The 16,181-nt window shown below is 47.6% G+C and overlaps 1 protein-coding gene across 5 annotated transcripts in view; it reads left to right on the top strand.

Annotated features, from left to right (window-relative positions):
* The first annotated feature begins 13,156 nt into the window (after nucleotides 1–13,156).
* LOC129386651 (doenitin-1-like) overlaps nucleotides 13,157–16,181 on the top strand; it is a 133,531-nt gene continuing 130,506 nt past the window's right edge. For 2 of the 5 annotated variants that reach the window (XR_011893434.1, XR_011893435.1), the window contains exon 1: nucleotides 13,174–13,458. Coding sequence is in view for 2 of the 5 variants with exons in the window: in XM_072287280.1 (XP_072143381.1) it covers nucleotides 13,197–13,458 (262 nt within the window). In the remaining 3 variants the exon portion in view is untranslated. Of the gene's footprint in view, nucleotides 13,459–16,181 lie in introns of all 5 variants that reach the window. The other 3 variants (XM_072287280.1, XM_072287281.1, XR_011893432.1) reach the window with 3 other exon arrangements.

The following is a 16,181-nucleotide window of genomic DNA, read 5'->3' on the forward strand; positions in this document are numbered from 1 at the left end:
ACTTTCGCCGTAACGTGGTTGCGGCAGACTCTGTGCCCGGTGCGGACCTGTCCCGCTTGCTGGATGTACGGGCCATCGCGGACATACCAGTGAAGGCGAAAGCTCTTGGCAAGCACTCTTGCGTCGGCGTCCTTTTCGGCGTTGACAGCTCCTTTGACAACGACACACTGAGGGACAACATAGAGGCTCCCGTTCCCGTTCTCTCCTGTTCCCGCAACGGCGCAAACGTGAGCGTCACCTTTGCCGGCAACGTCGTCCCCACGGACGTACTTCTCTTCAAGCAACGACGGCTCGTCCGACCTCGTCTGCCACGCCCACTCCAGTGCGACCGCTGCGGTGTGTACGGCCATGCCGGCGCCACTTGCTCCTACGACGCCCGTTGCCTCCGCTGCGGAGGTGGTCACGCGACAAGCGACTGCGCGGCGCAGCACCCCGCGTGCGTAAACTGCAAAGGCCGCCATGCAGCAACTGAGCCGCGCTGCCCACACTGGCAGCTCCAAAGGAAAGTAGCCATCCTGCTAGCCTCCTCCGAGCAGCCCATGACTCGGAAGAAGGCGCTCGAGCTGGCCAAAGCTCGCGTCGCGCAACCTGAGCATCGTCAGCATCAGCAGAACGTGCCCCGCCCTTCAGCGACGGTACAAGCTGGCGTGTCGTTCAGCGATGCTTTACGTGGCCGCAGCGTCAATCCCGCCGCGCCGGAAACCACGCCGCCTCCCGCAGTTGCCCCTGTTGGCGACCCGAGGGACGCCCTGATCGCGGCGCTCGCCGCAGCTCTGCGGGCGCTCATGGAGACCGCCCCGCACATGGACGACACGGTGCGACAGATGTGCACCGCGGCCCTGGCCGCACAGCAGTCCCTGCCTCGTCATGGCTAGCCGAGCAGCGAAACGTCGGCCGCGCATACTGCAGTGGAATGTCCGCTCGATGCGCCGCCGGCACCCGGAGCTTTGCCAGCTTCTTCTCCTGCACGAGTACGATGTGCTCGCGTTGCAGGAGACACACGTACGCGACGGGGAGTGCAACCTTCCGGGCTTCGTCGCCTACCACAGTGCCGTCACGTGCGAACTTCAGTCTTGTGCCGACGTTCCGTGCCGCGATCCCCTCCACCCACCCGGCCGCTCTCGAGCGTCTGTTTATGTGCGAGCGCGCTTTGGTCAAGCCGCCGTCTCTGTGTCCGACATCGTTCCCACCTCCGTGGAGTGCGTGGCTGTGACTGTGCGCGTTGGGGGGGTCGACACTTGTGTCGCCAGCGTGTACGTCCAGCCCGTGCAGCGATGGGATACCTCTTTCGTGGAGAGCCTCGCCGCGCGCATCGACGGTGACTGTGTTGTGTGCGGCGACTTTAACTCTCACCACACGGTATGGGGCAGCAGCCGCTGTGAGCCTAACGGCAGGAACCTGCTGAACTCTATCAACTCCTCTGGTCTGCTGATCATCAACTCCGGCAGTCCCACTTTCGTGCGTCGGAATGTGCGCGGGAGTGTGATAGACTTATCGCTGGTGAGCGAACGGTGCCATTACGAGTGGGTACGCAGCCCTGACACGCAAGGATCGGATCATTATCCGATCTCGCTTGACCCTCTCGGCCTCTGCCGCGACCGGATCCGCACCTACCGCATCACGGACTGGTCTCTCTTCAGGACGCTGTGTGCCACGCCTCCTCCTGTCAACACTGACTTCCTTTCACACATCTCAAGCTGCGTTGCCGCCGCGACCAAGTCATGTACGGTGCCCGCTGGAACGCCGGCGCCCGACATGAAACTTTTGAACTTACGCGCGGTACGTCGACGCGCCGAACGCCGCGCCATCAAAAGCGACAAGGTGGAGCACTGGACTCTTTACAACCGCCTTGACGCCGCGTGCCGTCGTCATGCCAGGCAGCGCCGCAATCAGAGCTGGCAAAGTCTCTGCCTCTCCTTGGAGGACACTCGCGATAAAGCCCGCCCCTGGCGCATCCTCGCCGCCCTGCTCAGTCCCAAGATCCCCTGCCGCCCTGCACTCTCCATCGCAGTGGCTCAGGGCTTGAGTGCCGAGCAGTTGGCCGAACTGTTCGCGGATACGTTCGCCCCGCCGTCTGTGTGCCCTGTCGCAGCCGCCGTCGAACTTCCGCCGCACAACATGGTTGAACGCCTCGCTCCTATGCGCTACTTCCCAACGAGCGCAATTATGGAGCATGTAGAAGTGTTGTGTTCTGCTGAGTTCACTATCAGCGAGTTGCGCATCGTCTTGAACAAGCACAAACGCCGCTCCGCTCCCGGTTCCGACGGCGTTACTCATCAAGTGCTCAGGAACATCGACGCAGCTCAACTTCCCTCACTTCTCGAGGTTTTCAACTCCGTCTGGCGCAGCGGCATCATCCCCGCCAACTGGAAAGAGGCGATCGTCGTTCCCATTCTGAAGCGCGGCAAACCAGCCTCGAACATCAGCTCCTATCGCCCAGTATCACTGACCTCGGTACCCGGCAAAACGATGGAGTCGATGGTTTTGAACCGACTCGAATGGATCGCCTCCGCCCTCGACGCTCTTGCCCCGGAACAGAGTGGCTTCCGCCGACTCCGCTCGACAGCTGATTCCATCGCGGACGTTGTCGCCACTCTCGAGCACGCTGCAAGCCGCCACGAAGCCGCATACCTGGTGCTGCTCGATGTCGAACGCGCGTTTGACGGCCTCCCGCACGGCACCATCATCCAAGCGCTTCGCGAGCTGCGCATCACCGGCCGCCTACTGGACTATGTGTCGGCCTTTCTTAGCGACCGAACACTCAGAGTGCGTGTTGGCAACGCGCTCAGCACCCCCCGCAGCGTGACCGCTGGTGTTCCTCAGGGCAGTGTTCTTAGCCCCTTTCTATTCAACTTGGCGCTTGCAAGGCTCCCCGATTTCATCCCGAAGCTGACAGCCTTCGAAGTCCGCGTGGCGATTTACGCCGACGACATCGCTCTTTTCGCTTCCGGGCCCACGGACTATGGCTACCAAGTGCGGCAATCACTGCAGTCTGCTATCAACGCCGTGGACGAATACCTCACCAGCGTGGGGCTTCAGCTCTCGGCGTCTAAAACCGAGGCGCTAATGATCCACCCCCGTGCTAGCCGTGCTCGCTCCGAAGTGCCCACGCTCTCGCTGCGCGGAAGCCCCCTCCCGTGGCAGAGAAAAGTTCGCTACCTGGGCCTTCACATCGACTGCCGCCTGAACTTTAATGCGGCAACCACACAGCTCTGCAGGGACGCCAGGAAAGTTGCAGGCGCCGCACGCTCCCTGCTCGCCCGTGGCCGCGGCTGCACACCGCATCTTGCGCTCCGAGTTTATAACTCGATCGCTACTTCGCGAGCGCTCTACGCACTCCCGCTCACCAACGCCAGTGCAGCCAACTGGAGGGCCGTTGACGTCGAACACCGCACTGCAGTTCGCCAGATGTACGCGCTTCCCCGCTTCTCGCAAGTGGGGGCAACTCTCGCCGAAGCGGGAAACTGGCCGCCCTCACTTCGTGCGAGGAAACAGGCGCTTCACCACATCGAGCGCCTGCAACGGTCGCCACAGGGCCAGTCTCCCGTGTGCCGCCTCCACACCCTCGAGGGCTCGGGCATGGGTCAGCATGCCACCGACTTCAGCGCCCGCATCGCGTCTCTGCCGCAACTGCTCCCCTTGCCGCCATCGCCGCACGCCTCCCCGCTCCTTGACGTTAACACCAGCGTCCCGGGCGTCACGAGCAAGCGCCGAACAGCACTGTGTGCCATGCAACAGGAGACGGCTGCATTGCTTCACGAACACCTACGTGATCGCCTCCTGGTCTTCACTGACGGCTCTGTCTCCAGTGATGGTTCCGCTGCTGCCGCGTGCACGGCACCGGACATCCCTGCGTCGCGTCAGTGCCGCCTCCGTTTCCCTGCCTCATCAACAGTCGCCGAACTCGCGGCCATTGACCTCGCGGCTGACCTTCTTTACGAGTGCGGTGCTTCGTCTGCTGCGATCCTCACGGACTCGCGCGCGGCTCTGTACATGCTGCGGAAAGACTATGCCGGTCTCCCACTTGTGCAGCGCGTGGGATCGAAACTGCGCCATGTCGTTAATCAGGGCTGCGACTTGGTTTTGCAGTGGGTCCCTGCGCACATTGGCCTACCCGGAAATGAAGCAGCTGACGCCCTCGCGAAGGAAGCTCTCGCAGCTCGCTTCCCCCTCGCCACCTCTGTCTCCCGCTTCGACGTGGCCAGGACGACTATCACGCGCACCCTCCGCGCGCATCACCCTGACCCACGTGTTGCGGCGGGGACACCCCCTCGCCTCCTCCCCCGCGCCGGACTCTCCCGCTGGGACCGCTCCTTTCTTCTCCGTCTCCGCGTCGGCTGCTACAACACCGCCGCCCGAGCGCACAGACTGCGCGGAACTGGCAGCCCCGCATGTGCGGTATGCGGCGAGGATGAGACTCTCGCACATCTCCTGCTGCGATGCCCATCGTTCGACGCTGAGCGCACCGCGCTCTGTACATCCTATCGTCGTGTGGGTCTACCCTGCAACACGGAGACAGAACTACTATTTCCCGCAGCCCACGCCTCCATCGCCAAGAGAGCGTTTGCTGCCCTTCTCGACTTTTTTGTCGAAACTCAACAGAGAGCGCGGCTATAAGCCCCGCATTGCTTCTTCTTTTTCAACCCTCTTGCCTTTTTTTTTCTTTTTTTTTTCTCCGCTCTCTTTCATTCTCTCTTAATATTTTCCTTCCCACTTCCCCTACCCTGTGCAGTGCTGTTGAGGTGTCCTCCTTTGAGAGACAGTTACGGCACTGCACTTCTCTCTTCCCTTCACCCTTATAATCACTACACATACACACACACGTCAAATTTTTGGACGCCGGCCGTCGGGCGTTCGTCGCCTGAGGAAGTTCGTCGCTCGGACGCCGGTTATTCGCTCCATGCATTCCGGGCTTTAGTCTATCGTGTTTCCTTTTCAGGACTTGCACTTCACGAAATTCGGGGGTGCACATCTTTTCCCTTCTTGTTCATTTCGATTTGACAGCGATTGCGTCGAAGTAGTGCACACCACCCCCTGTCCTATGGAAAACAATACCTAGGGGAAATAGGAAGATGCCTTAATGATCGAGCACACATGATCACTTTCAGGTACCCCTGGCAGCAATCTGTCCTTGCACTGCAAACGTTGCGAAATGGTTAATTAACATCGCCTTCATTACCACAAAAGATCAGGGGTTTAACTTCCACCAATGGTCGTGGGTGTGAGTGCATCAAAAACTCTCCTAAATAACTGTGTCTTAATTAACTGTCTTAATTAACATCGCATTCATTAACACTAATGGTCGAGGGCTCGACTCCTACCAAAGGTCGTGGCTTCCAGTGCCTTTATTAACTCTATCCTAATTAACTGTGCCTTAATCACACCAAAGGTCGTAGGTTGGTAGCCTTAATTAACACAATAGGTAGTGGGTTCGGCTCACACGAAACGTCGAGAGCGTAACCTTTTTGTACTTCGTGTGCTCACGCAGACAATGCCTGATTTTACGCCTCATGAGCCATATAATGCTAACACATTAGAAATAATTTTTACGAATTGACATCGTACACATTATTATATGATGTCCTTTGACATTAGCAATAACACAAGAAAGCTGTCTACTCTTCTCATCAGAAATCTTAAGGTGCATTGTCATTTGAGTTTCTGCTGTACTTGTGATGCCAAAAACATTAGACGATGCATTTCTCATGAATGTCTGTTGTCACATTAAGAACACATGACCTTCGCTACAGAAACTCATTGTTCATTTTCATAAGGGTAAGACCCAGAAAAGCCCTTACGGATGTCTTGTCAGATGGTTTGGGTGCTTGAAGTGTAGCCTCAACCTCTTTCTCGGTAGTGCGAACACCATTGGCGTCAATTCAATGTCCCAGAAGCTCAACTGACGTAATTCCGAACCTGAACTTTTCTTTCTTGAGGCACAGGCCTTTCTCAATTAGCCTCGATAGAACCTGATTCAGACGCTGTGCGTGCTCATTTGCACGATTCGCATTGACAATGATGTCGTCAAGGCAAACACTCACCCCTAGAATTCCAGGTAACATATGATTGGTCTGCAGTATCTAAGACAGCCGATCTCGAATTGCTTTTTACGCAACTATGTCTTACTTTTGATATGGTCATGTTGACTGGAACCTGGTGTGGTGAACATAGCAGTCTACTCAAGCTTCCTTCATATCACACATTTGTTTTAAATCGCACGAATAGTTGCGGTGGTGGCGTACTGTTGATGGTAAAAAGGCACTTTCAGTGTGATGTGTTATCTCAATTTTCTACCATCAACCCTGATTATGAACTTCCGTCACTTGTTATTGAAAACAAGTTTATCGTGGTCACACAACACCCCGCGAACAGAAATGTTAAATTCTTCGCTTTTCTTTACCTTTTCTTGTCCTTCATAGGTGAAAACAAATAAGATGTCATTTTAGGTGGTGATTTTAATGTTAACCTCCTTGCAGATAACTCCGCAAAAAGAATTTGAAAATCTATTGAATTCTTTTGCCCTCTTAAGCGTGATATGTAGTCCAACACGCGTTGCAGTGCAGGCCGAATCACTACTTGATCTACATATAAGCAAAATGCACATGCTTATTCTGAAAGCAGGCAGGATAAATACTGATATCAGTGACCACCGAGGCATTTTTATGTGCGTTCCGAAATGCAAATTTCCTAATAAAAGAAAAAGTACCAAGGTTATTTCAAGATATGTTGACTAAGAACCTGAAAAATTTCAAAGAGAAAGTTGATAATCATGACTAGAGCTATTTTCTTAAGGAAACATGTGCCGAAAGGACCTATGCTTTGCTGTTTAACGGTTTTTTTATGAATATACAACGAGTGCTTCCCTTATAACCATGCACAGGAACGACGGAACATTAGGAAGCCATGGATCACACGTGAATTTCTGAAGAAAATTCACAAAAAGGATAGGCTATATAAGAAGTTTGAAAAACTCGAGACCCTGAGATGCTTAAATCTTTTAAAGTGTTTAGAAATAAACTGACGGTGGAAATACGCAGTACACGTGATCAATATTTCTGTAACTAGTTTTTCTGCTCGATGAATAAGTCGGGCGAATTATGGAGGAAACTGAATGGACTCCCAAACAGATCTCTAGGCCGAAGCCCAGCGACAAAACTTCTGACTCGGGATAAGGAACTCACAGACATTGATTTAGCTAATGCATTCAACAGCTACTTTACAGAGATAACTAGTAATTTGGTGATTCTAATACTCTTCATATAAGAAACGAGAAGTCAACGTTCTTAACGCCAATATCAGAATCAGAGGTCATGTCGGTTTTTTATGGGGCTAAATAATAGCAAATGTGGTGACGCAGACGACATTGAAATAAAACCTGTGAAGTTTTTGATAGAAGACAAAGCAGAGTGCTTAGCTCACATATACGATCTTCGCTTATGTCAAGGAACATATTGCGGGGCACATGCAGCTCGCCGAAGTGACTGTATTGCACAAAAAAGAAAGAAAGAAAGATTTCACAAATTCTACACGTTTTCTCAAAAGAATTTGAAAAAAATGTTTCTTACCAGAATACCACATTTTAGCGAACAATGCAATATCGTTCACGCCGCGCAGTATGGTTTCCGAAAATATCGATCAACAGAAATAGCACTGCTAGAACAAAAAGAATTTATCCTGCAATCGCTCGAAAATAAAGAAGTAGCCCTTGGAATTTACGCCGATTTTACGAAAGCTTTCAATTTATTCACTTCATCCAGCTAAAGAAAGTTGAGATGTACGGATTCTGCGGCACGGTTCTGTCGGTTCTGACGTCCTACCTTAGTGAGCTCAAGCCGTACGTGTATTTAAATGGCTACTCTTCTAATATATTAACCATTTCTGCTGGCGTACCTTAAGGGAGCATTCTGGTCCCATTTCAGTTTAACTTATATTTGAATGACATTGTTAACGTCGATCCCATGGTGAAATTTCTCATTTACGTTGAAGATGTGACACTGTTATTTCCTCCAGGAAGTACGAATGAGCTAACTATGAGAGCGAACCGAGCGCTTGTAGAATGAGATACATGGGCGGAATTTAACAAATTGAAAATAAACGTTAGTAACACGAAGGATGTCATATACCGTGCAAAAAACAAGATTAACATTACCTCAGTCATTAAGCTGTACAACTCAAAGATTGAAATAGTAAGCGCATTTAAAATAACTGAAGTCTACTTCAGTGAAAATATAACCTGAGACATTCATATTGACCACTCTATGTCCAAACTCTCACATCGTCGGGCTGACGTATGCCAACAGATATATTTTACCGCCAAAGATTAAGCTTCTATTGTACAATGCGCTGTTCTACTCACATAAGAAATACTGTCAATTAGTTTGAGGGAACACAACAAAAGGTAATTTCCAAGGAATCATGATATTGCACAAAAAAATATATTAGGAAGTATTGAAAACGTCCCCATGAGTCACCCTTCCCACCCTCTGTTCTTGAAGTACTGCACAATGAAAATACACGTGCTACATCCGCATTGCTTGTGTTAACGTTATAAGCTTGAAGTAAAAAATAACAGCTATTCCCTATCACGGTTGGCATCGCTTTCCAAAAGGACCCCACCTTATGAGAGTCGAAGCACACACCCATGGCTAATCAAAACGTCTAGAACCGGATACGGACAAGAAATGTTAAACAGAACGCTACCGCATTTGCCAAATTTCTGCAATAACAACGGATTCACTCCCGAAACCGCGTCGAAGCTGGAACTGGAATTGTTTTTCTGTGGCAAAACTCCTTTCTGATGACAGAATTTCATATGGTTTTTTATCTCTACCCAAGTACACCATATGCACTGCAAAGTAACAATGTGCTGTTCATACTCCACAACGTGTAACATATTTTTGTCATTTCCTTCATTATGTAGCGCTTTTTACTTGCACTTTCTTCATGTTTGTACGTTTCCTTTAATACTGGTGTTTCACGCAGTGTAAAAAAACTTTTATTTCTAGGGTAAGTTATTCCCACTGTTGACGAGTCATTGTTGCATTACTATTTGTTTGTGCTTTTTATGTTGCTATGCCAAAAGTGTTCTGTTTCTTGTATTGTGTACTCCGGGGAGCTAGCTGGGAACTAGTAACGCTGACTTGTCAGCTTTTTTTCCCGCACTAGCTTACTTCATGAGTGAAATAACGGATATTATTATTATCTATTTTGGTATGCTTTCTTTTAAAGAAGCTCCTTCTCCAGCCAATAAATCTATCTTAATTCAGGCAAGGAAAAAAATTCTTTTGGCAGTCACCATGTCTGCAATACATTAAAACTGTGTGCCCAATGTGGTACCACGCTTATCTTCAACGAACACGTACATCACACCTACAAATATCTCTACGTGTATGTGACGCATGCCGTTCTTTAATTGCTTCGTTATTGTCCTCATTATACTGCACAGGGTAACTGAAAGCAGCCGTTCATCATACAGAAGCTACTTATTTGAGCGGACGTAAAGTTGGGAACGGCATAATTACATTTAGGTATGAAATATAAGCTAAGCCTAAAATATTTTTCTGAGATATCAGGCTCGAGAATAATTTATTTCGTTTATACCACTACCATAAAGCCGGATGACGCAGCTATCTTCTTTTCTTTTTTTAATTACACAAATTCTAATGTTTCTCGTCTTGCGATGTGATTATGAGGCACCTTACCCTGTTCATTCCTAACCACCTGGGGTTCTTTAACGTGCACCTAAATAGAAATATATGAGCGCTTTTCCATTTTGTTCCCATCGAATTCCGTGACCTGGTTTCGACCCGTGAGCTCGAGTTTAGCAGTGCGACGCCATATCCGAATGTAGCGACTAGTTCGGCTCCCGCGCCGCTTTCATTTTCTTTTTTTTTTAACATGGACTGCACACAAATTTCCCACGGCTTAGGGGCCAAAGGTTAGAATACATAACGGCTATTTAAAATTGTTTTCAGCAGCCGAGGTGCGACCGCAATAAAGGGACCCGTACCAATTATTCCGCATTCTGTTACGCGGGGAAGACGGAAACATGAGTGGAATGTTGCACTGCAGTTTTTTTTTTTTTTTTTTTTGTCGAAGAGAATACTTCTCGTAAATGTAAGTACAGGGCGCCGGATAGGGCACATATGTTTTATTTGTTCGAAGCGGTAAGCAGGAAATTTACCTATGTTTTTCCTTCTGCGTTTCCCAATACCTACTTATGGAAAACTGTATGTCCGAAACACACACTAGAGATGGATGCTCCTTGAAGAAGAAAAATATTTGTTCGTAAAAGGGAACCGTACAATAACATAGCAGAGTGAAAATCGACAATGCGGCCGCAATGCACGCACAATCACCGAGTGACATTACAAAAAATGAAAAAAAGAATAGAAAGAAAGATACCTATTCCCAAGGCATAATCAAATGTCATATGCAAATAAGCACAGTTTGGACTGTCTGAAGCATGGTTTGGGTACGGGCTAGTTGGTATTCCATTGTTTCAAACACAGCTTACAGCGCATACACAGTCAAGGGACCAAAAGAACGAAGACAGCGCTTGGCCTCGTCGTTCTTTTCGTCCCTTTTCTATGTATGCGCTGTAAGTGATGTTTGAAACATTGGACTGTCTGAACGCATATACAGGCGCGCGAAGTAGTAGGAATAACCCTTTTGAGAAGTATCGCCAGCAGTTTCCAACGGCGCTACCTTGACGCAGCCGAATAGACATAGCTCGCAGCGCCACCACAGTATTTTTCGTCGTCGCGCGCCTCCCTGCAAAGCCAAGTGCTGCACTCAGTCGCATTTTATTACACTCTAATACTAGTCTAGTACACTCTAGGCATAGGGAGAAGTAGAAAATTCCAATCTCATTCTCCCTATCCGTCTGCCCGTCGCGGCGCCGTTTATCACGGAGAAAGGAAGCTCCTGGAATTTGTTACAGTACGGCGCCAGCTCTGAAATGCAAAAGGCTTTCGACGTTTGCTCGAAGCTCCCGTATAGATACATGAGAACGGTGATGTAGCTTTTCTCGGCAACCCTTGCAACAATTTCGCTGACGTTTGTTGTATTTAAAATATAATGTGAAATCTGGTAAGTGCTGGAAGAACATGTTCGTTTTATGCCGTCACTGTATTTAGAAAAAGTCTCGAAATTTGGAAAGTATCTAGTCTACAACTCAGCGACATAGCAGTAAAAACGATATCACGATTTGGTATACTGCGCCTGATACTACATATAAAGCAAACAAAGTATATTGAGTATACGTGGCTAGTAAAGATACCTCTAATTGGCGAATGTGATTTTTCAGAACCTTTGTAAACAGTGACGAGTTCACGTGGACTGCAAAGCTATGTCTATAGCAAATTTGTCCGCTTCAAGTGCTCCAATCTATATAGAATAATGCAGAATACACTCCTGCCTGGCCATGCATCGGCTGTATACGGCTGTACTGAGCTGCGGACCAAGTGAGCTGAGGCCTGGTAGCTCCAATATCGGTTATGGTGAAAGTACGAGTATGTTAACTTCATGTTTCTATTTATTGTGTTATATTCCAAGTAAATATGAAAGGAAAGTTCACTGCAAACAAATTTAAAAAACGTCGCAAATAAACTTTGCAGCATTAAAATTTGTGAAAATGCTAACTATAATTTGTGGTGCACTTCTAAATGTGCCCTGCTCTGGTTGCAAATAAGGCAAAACGAAGAGGTCTAGATGAAATGCACGATATGCTGCTCTCACCTTCAAGCGCACATGAATATTTGAAGCACCTGTTTTAGCTGTAGCTTAATTATGAAAGTATATATAAGTATTTAATTTGAAAGAGTGATAAATTGAACGATTCAATCTCAAAACTTAGGAGTACAGGATGGTGCGAAGGTGTAAAAAACTTAGGAATTATTCAGCTTGCGAAATTACCTTTTTACTACTTCACTGAACACTTGACAGCACAGTTGTGATGCAGCGCGATGTGCAGATTTAGGTAGAAGCCAATAACTGGCAGATAACGCGCTGGTGTGGAGGTCAAACCGGTACTGTGAGAAAAACGCCAGCTGTGTGAGCCTGGGGAAAGCCGGCCAGGTGGAAACCCGCGTTACTGAGCGCGACTTTCTGCGACAGGAATATATCATTGGAGTCACCTATCTATATATCTGAAACTAGCGCTCACACTAAATTTGCGCAGCTGCTCAGCGTAGGGACACGTTTTCTGCTACCCGCCGCGATAGCTTAGGGTGCTGTGGCACCATGCTGTTGAGCTCGACGCCGTAGGTACGATAAAAGCGAAACGCAACAACGCCCGTGTACTTAGACTGAGGTGCGCGTTAAGTACCCCAAATGGCCAAAATTATTCCGGAGTCTTCATCTACGGTCTGCTCCATAGTGAGATCGTGTATTTGGCACATAAAACCATTGGATTTATTTCGCACGTTTTCTGTGTTCTCAATTAAAGAGCTTAGAGGCCTTGGGTCTTGTATGTAGGCTCATTTCAGTCGAGCACTATCGTTAACGTTCGCTTCATGCTTCTTCTTGTGAAATACGTATAGAAGCTACGACTGGAAGTACAGCGCGATGACACATGTACCGCTAACAGAAATGTGAACCTCTCAGGATAAAAAAAAAATTACAGACTGAAGGGAAGACAGTGCATGTACGTGTTGTTTAAGTGCTGAATATGTGGCCATTTCGGGCGCTAGATATGTAACAGCCGTAAAAGCAGAAGGGCCTAAATGTATATTTTAGACTTACACCTGGATAAAGATCAGCACAGATATCTTTTTAACGTTCTCACACAACGTTTCCTAGCCATCCTAGACGTAAATCCAAAATCGCGTAGCGAGACGTCCTCCACGCGTTTTATGTAGGACGTCCTTTAGACGGACCTAAAAAGACAGTTTGCAGCTGTTTTAAATATATGGACGTTTATTCCATTTTCGCTGGTTCAAGACGCCTACAAAACGTCTTGTACTCAGTGGGAAAGTCCCACGATTGAAATGGAACATTTTTACAGTGCAAGTGTCAAAACAGTGCGCAACGTCCCGACATTTCCGTGTATCATCGAGTTAGCACCGCTACACTTACACGCCTATCAGGTGCTTGAAGTGAATTGCGCAGATACGCGACTAATTCGTTTTATTGCCCGCCGTTCAATTGTTCACCTTTGACGCTTTTTTTTTATTTTGAGCTCTAAGCCGTGTTTTATGCTTCTGCCTAGTGAAAGAAAAGGGGCAAGAAATAAGAAATGTGCGTTTTACTTGTTCGAACAGCTGGGACCTTCTTTCCGCTTCAACACAAGCTCCCATTGTGCAATGAATGTCAGTTGCTTGATTCGAGCCTTTCGATTATTTCTGATGCGGCGGAAAACATCTCCGCAAGTGCGCACTGGGTGCGAAAAAACACAGTGCATTGCGATAAACGCAGTGTTTGTATTAGCTCTAGCGACAAGCTCAGGGGCTAGGAGAGGTGAGTATGCGACCCGTGTGGGGTTTATTTCTGTTGTACTGCCCAGCTTGACTGCGCCAGGGACATGTGAAGTAGGGTTCCTCGAATTATAAGGTAAAGTTGCCTCGCGACAAAGCGTATATAGACGAATGTTTAGTGAACGCTGGCAGTAGTTGGGCTAATCGAATTACGATCGTCGATATATCGTAGGATATATCTTTTCTTTCGACAGCTTGCTCTTCAAGTTTGCTTCTCTATCGGGACACACCCTGTCACCTATTCAGACAGAATTCACAAAGACAAGATTACATTACTGTTTTAATACAACTTACTGAACTCTGTGGAAATCTGTCGCAGATCTTGAAGGCTATTCTCTCCGCTGAAATAATTAGTTAATAATTTATTCATTTTTTAGTTTTTATTACTTTGTAAATATGCAGGCTTATTATTCGGCTAAAACCGGATTGGGAAAAACTTGAGAATAGCAAATTAGAAAACGACAAGGCATTTGAATGAAGAACAACTAGTAACTGGCTATTTTGTCATCAGTTACGCTTATGCTCATTCGTATTAAAATTACAGCGTGGCGATTTTCACATTATGTTCATTCCAAAGGTTATGGATAGATATTAAGGGGCGTTGAAGCAGCTGCTTCTTTCGCGAATATAATAACGGAGTGTGAATTATTTCGCCAAACTACCAATTATTTGTGTAGTGCTTGTCTAAGCAACCCGGCAATCGCGGATACCTATTAGGAAGCAGGCTATCGAGGATTACCTTTTATTGCCCTCTTAGCTATCACCAGCCTTCAAGGTGTCCAATAAGCTGTATTCCAAGAGGACGCTGTGCTTACAGTTGTGTGAGAATATATGCAGTGGTGAATACTGTGACCGGGGACTAAAGTATCTATGAATACTGCTATGGATATCTTAGCCTAATTTTTTTCTGCAGTGGAATCAGTGAGGTTCTGGAGACCTGAAGGTCTCAGTAAAGGCTTTCTCATCGAGCAAGAAGAAAAGGGCGCGTCGCAGGGCTTTCTTGCTATCTGGCTTGTGCAAGCCGGCAGGGCACTGACTGAATGTGCTGCGATTTGGATAATTAGGTCGTTTTTCTACAAATTAATATGATATCAATATATACAAGATCGTCGGGGAACAGCTGTGTAGGCATTGGCTGAAGCAGTAACTCTAGTACGCGTAAATTTCTCGTGGCTGCGCTAACATGCAACGTGCATCACAGCTGCGATGTGTGTGTGTGTGTGCGTGTGCGTGTGTGTTCGTGTGTATGCCGGGAACTATTTGGCTGTATCGCTTTAGACTCGACGGAGATCAGCGGCTTCTTTGAATTGACTGCCTGGATTGGAATTTTTCTTCTCTATCTGAACGCGTGGCTGGGGAAGTGAAACAGGAGTTCTCGTGTGTATGGCCAACCCATGCAACCACAGAACATCTAAGGGCCAATCGTTAAAGTAGAATACCTGCGTCATCCACCCGCGGCCTTCTCACATATTTCAAGTCTACCAGGATACGTCGGCGTTAGCCTCCTGTATCAGGGTGGTGGCGTTACTCAACACACAGATCATTGCAGTTGGTAAACCAGCATAATATAGGGCCTATTTTACGAAGACGTTAAGTAATGTTTAAATATAGACATTCTTATATAAAAGGACGTCTCCTATGGAGACTTTCCGTCAGTGGTGGCGCCGGCCCGGTGAGGGTTACATGAGGTAATCAGTACCTAATTACAAATCCATTAATTCGCTTTTAAGCTTTTAGTTTCAGAGGGCTCATCATATTTGAGTAATTAAAGCGAGTTCATCGTAGAAGCCATATGAACTTTTGGGTATAGAAAGCTGCGATTCAGTGCGGACCTGTGGCACGATGAATTTTGGCTTTAAGAGCCCGCGAAATCGACTGGGAGGCCGCAACGAGCGCAAAGCCACGCCCATCAAGGCGACGTTTTCCTTACGTCACCTCAGAACGGACAGCCAGTGCGCATTAACAGGGAGCAGGAGCCGAAATCGCAATTTAAGATGTTTACTTCTGCACAAGAAATAGCTGGTAAATGCGCTCCGCGTCAGCAGCTGAAGAAAAATATGAACAGCACCACATGTTTACATTGGGTTATTTGACCTGGTCAGAAATACGTCAAGAAAATTCAAACACTGCGTAGAACTGATAAGTGATGGCCGAAATTAGTATTCCTTGTCAACAAATATTAGCAAATGTAGACAGGATGATTACCACCATATATGGTGATGGTAATAACGAGACCGGATATGTATATATATAAACGTGAAGGAAGGGGTATTACCGAGGCGCCCTATATTTTTTATTAGCCATATCATAATAAGTCAAGAAACACTGACGCCAAGGACAACATAGGGGAAATTACTTGTGCTTAATAAATGAAATAAAGAAACGATAAATTGCTAGAAAATGAAAGTGGATGAACAAACATCTTGCCGCAGGTGGGATTCGAACCCACAACCTTCGCATTATATATATATATACATATATACAGACAGCGCTTGGCAGAGAGCACAAGGAAAACGCTTTGTGGAAGAGATGTTTTGAGTGAACTTATCCTTCACGGATTACTACGACGACAAAGACAGATAAATGAGTTTGGGAAAAACCTTAGGCCCGTGCTGCAACAGCGTATCAGGCCGAGATTGAAGTAAGTGTAATGAATGCTGCTATTACGATTACGAAAACTGTTCGAGGGTTCTTGTAAATGAAAGT

Source organism: Dermacentor andersoni, chromosome 3, assembly GCF_023375885.2.
Source record: "Dermacentor andersoni chromosome 3, qqDerAnde1_hic_scaffold, whole genome shotgun sequence".
In the NCBI taxonomy this organism is placed as follows: domain Eukaryota; kingdom Metazoa; phylum Arthropoda; class Arachnida; order Ixodida; family Ixodidae; genus Dermacentor; species Dermacentor andersoni.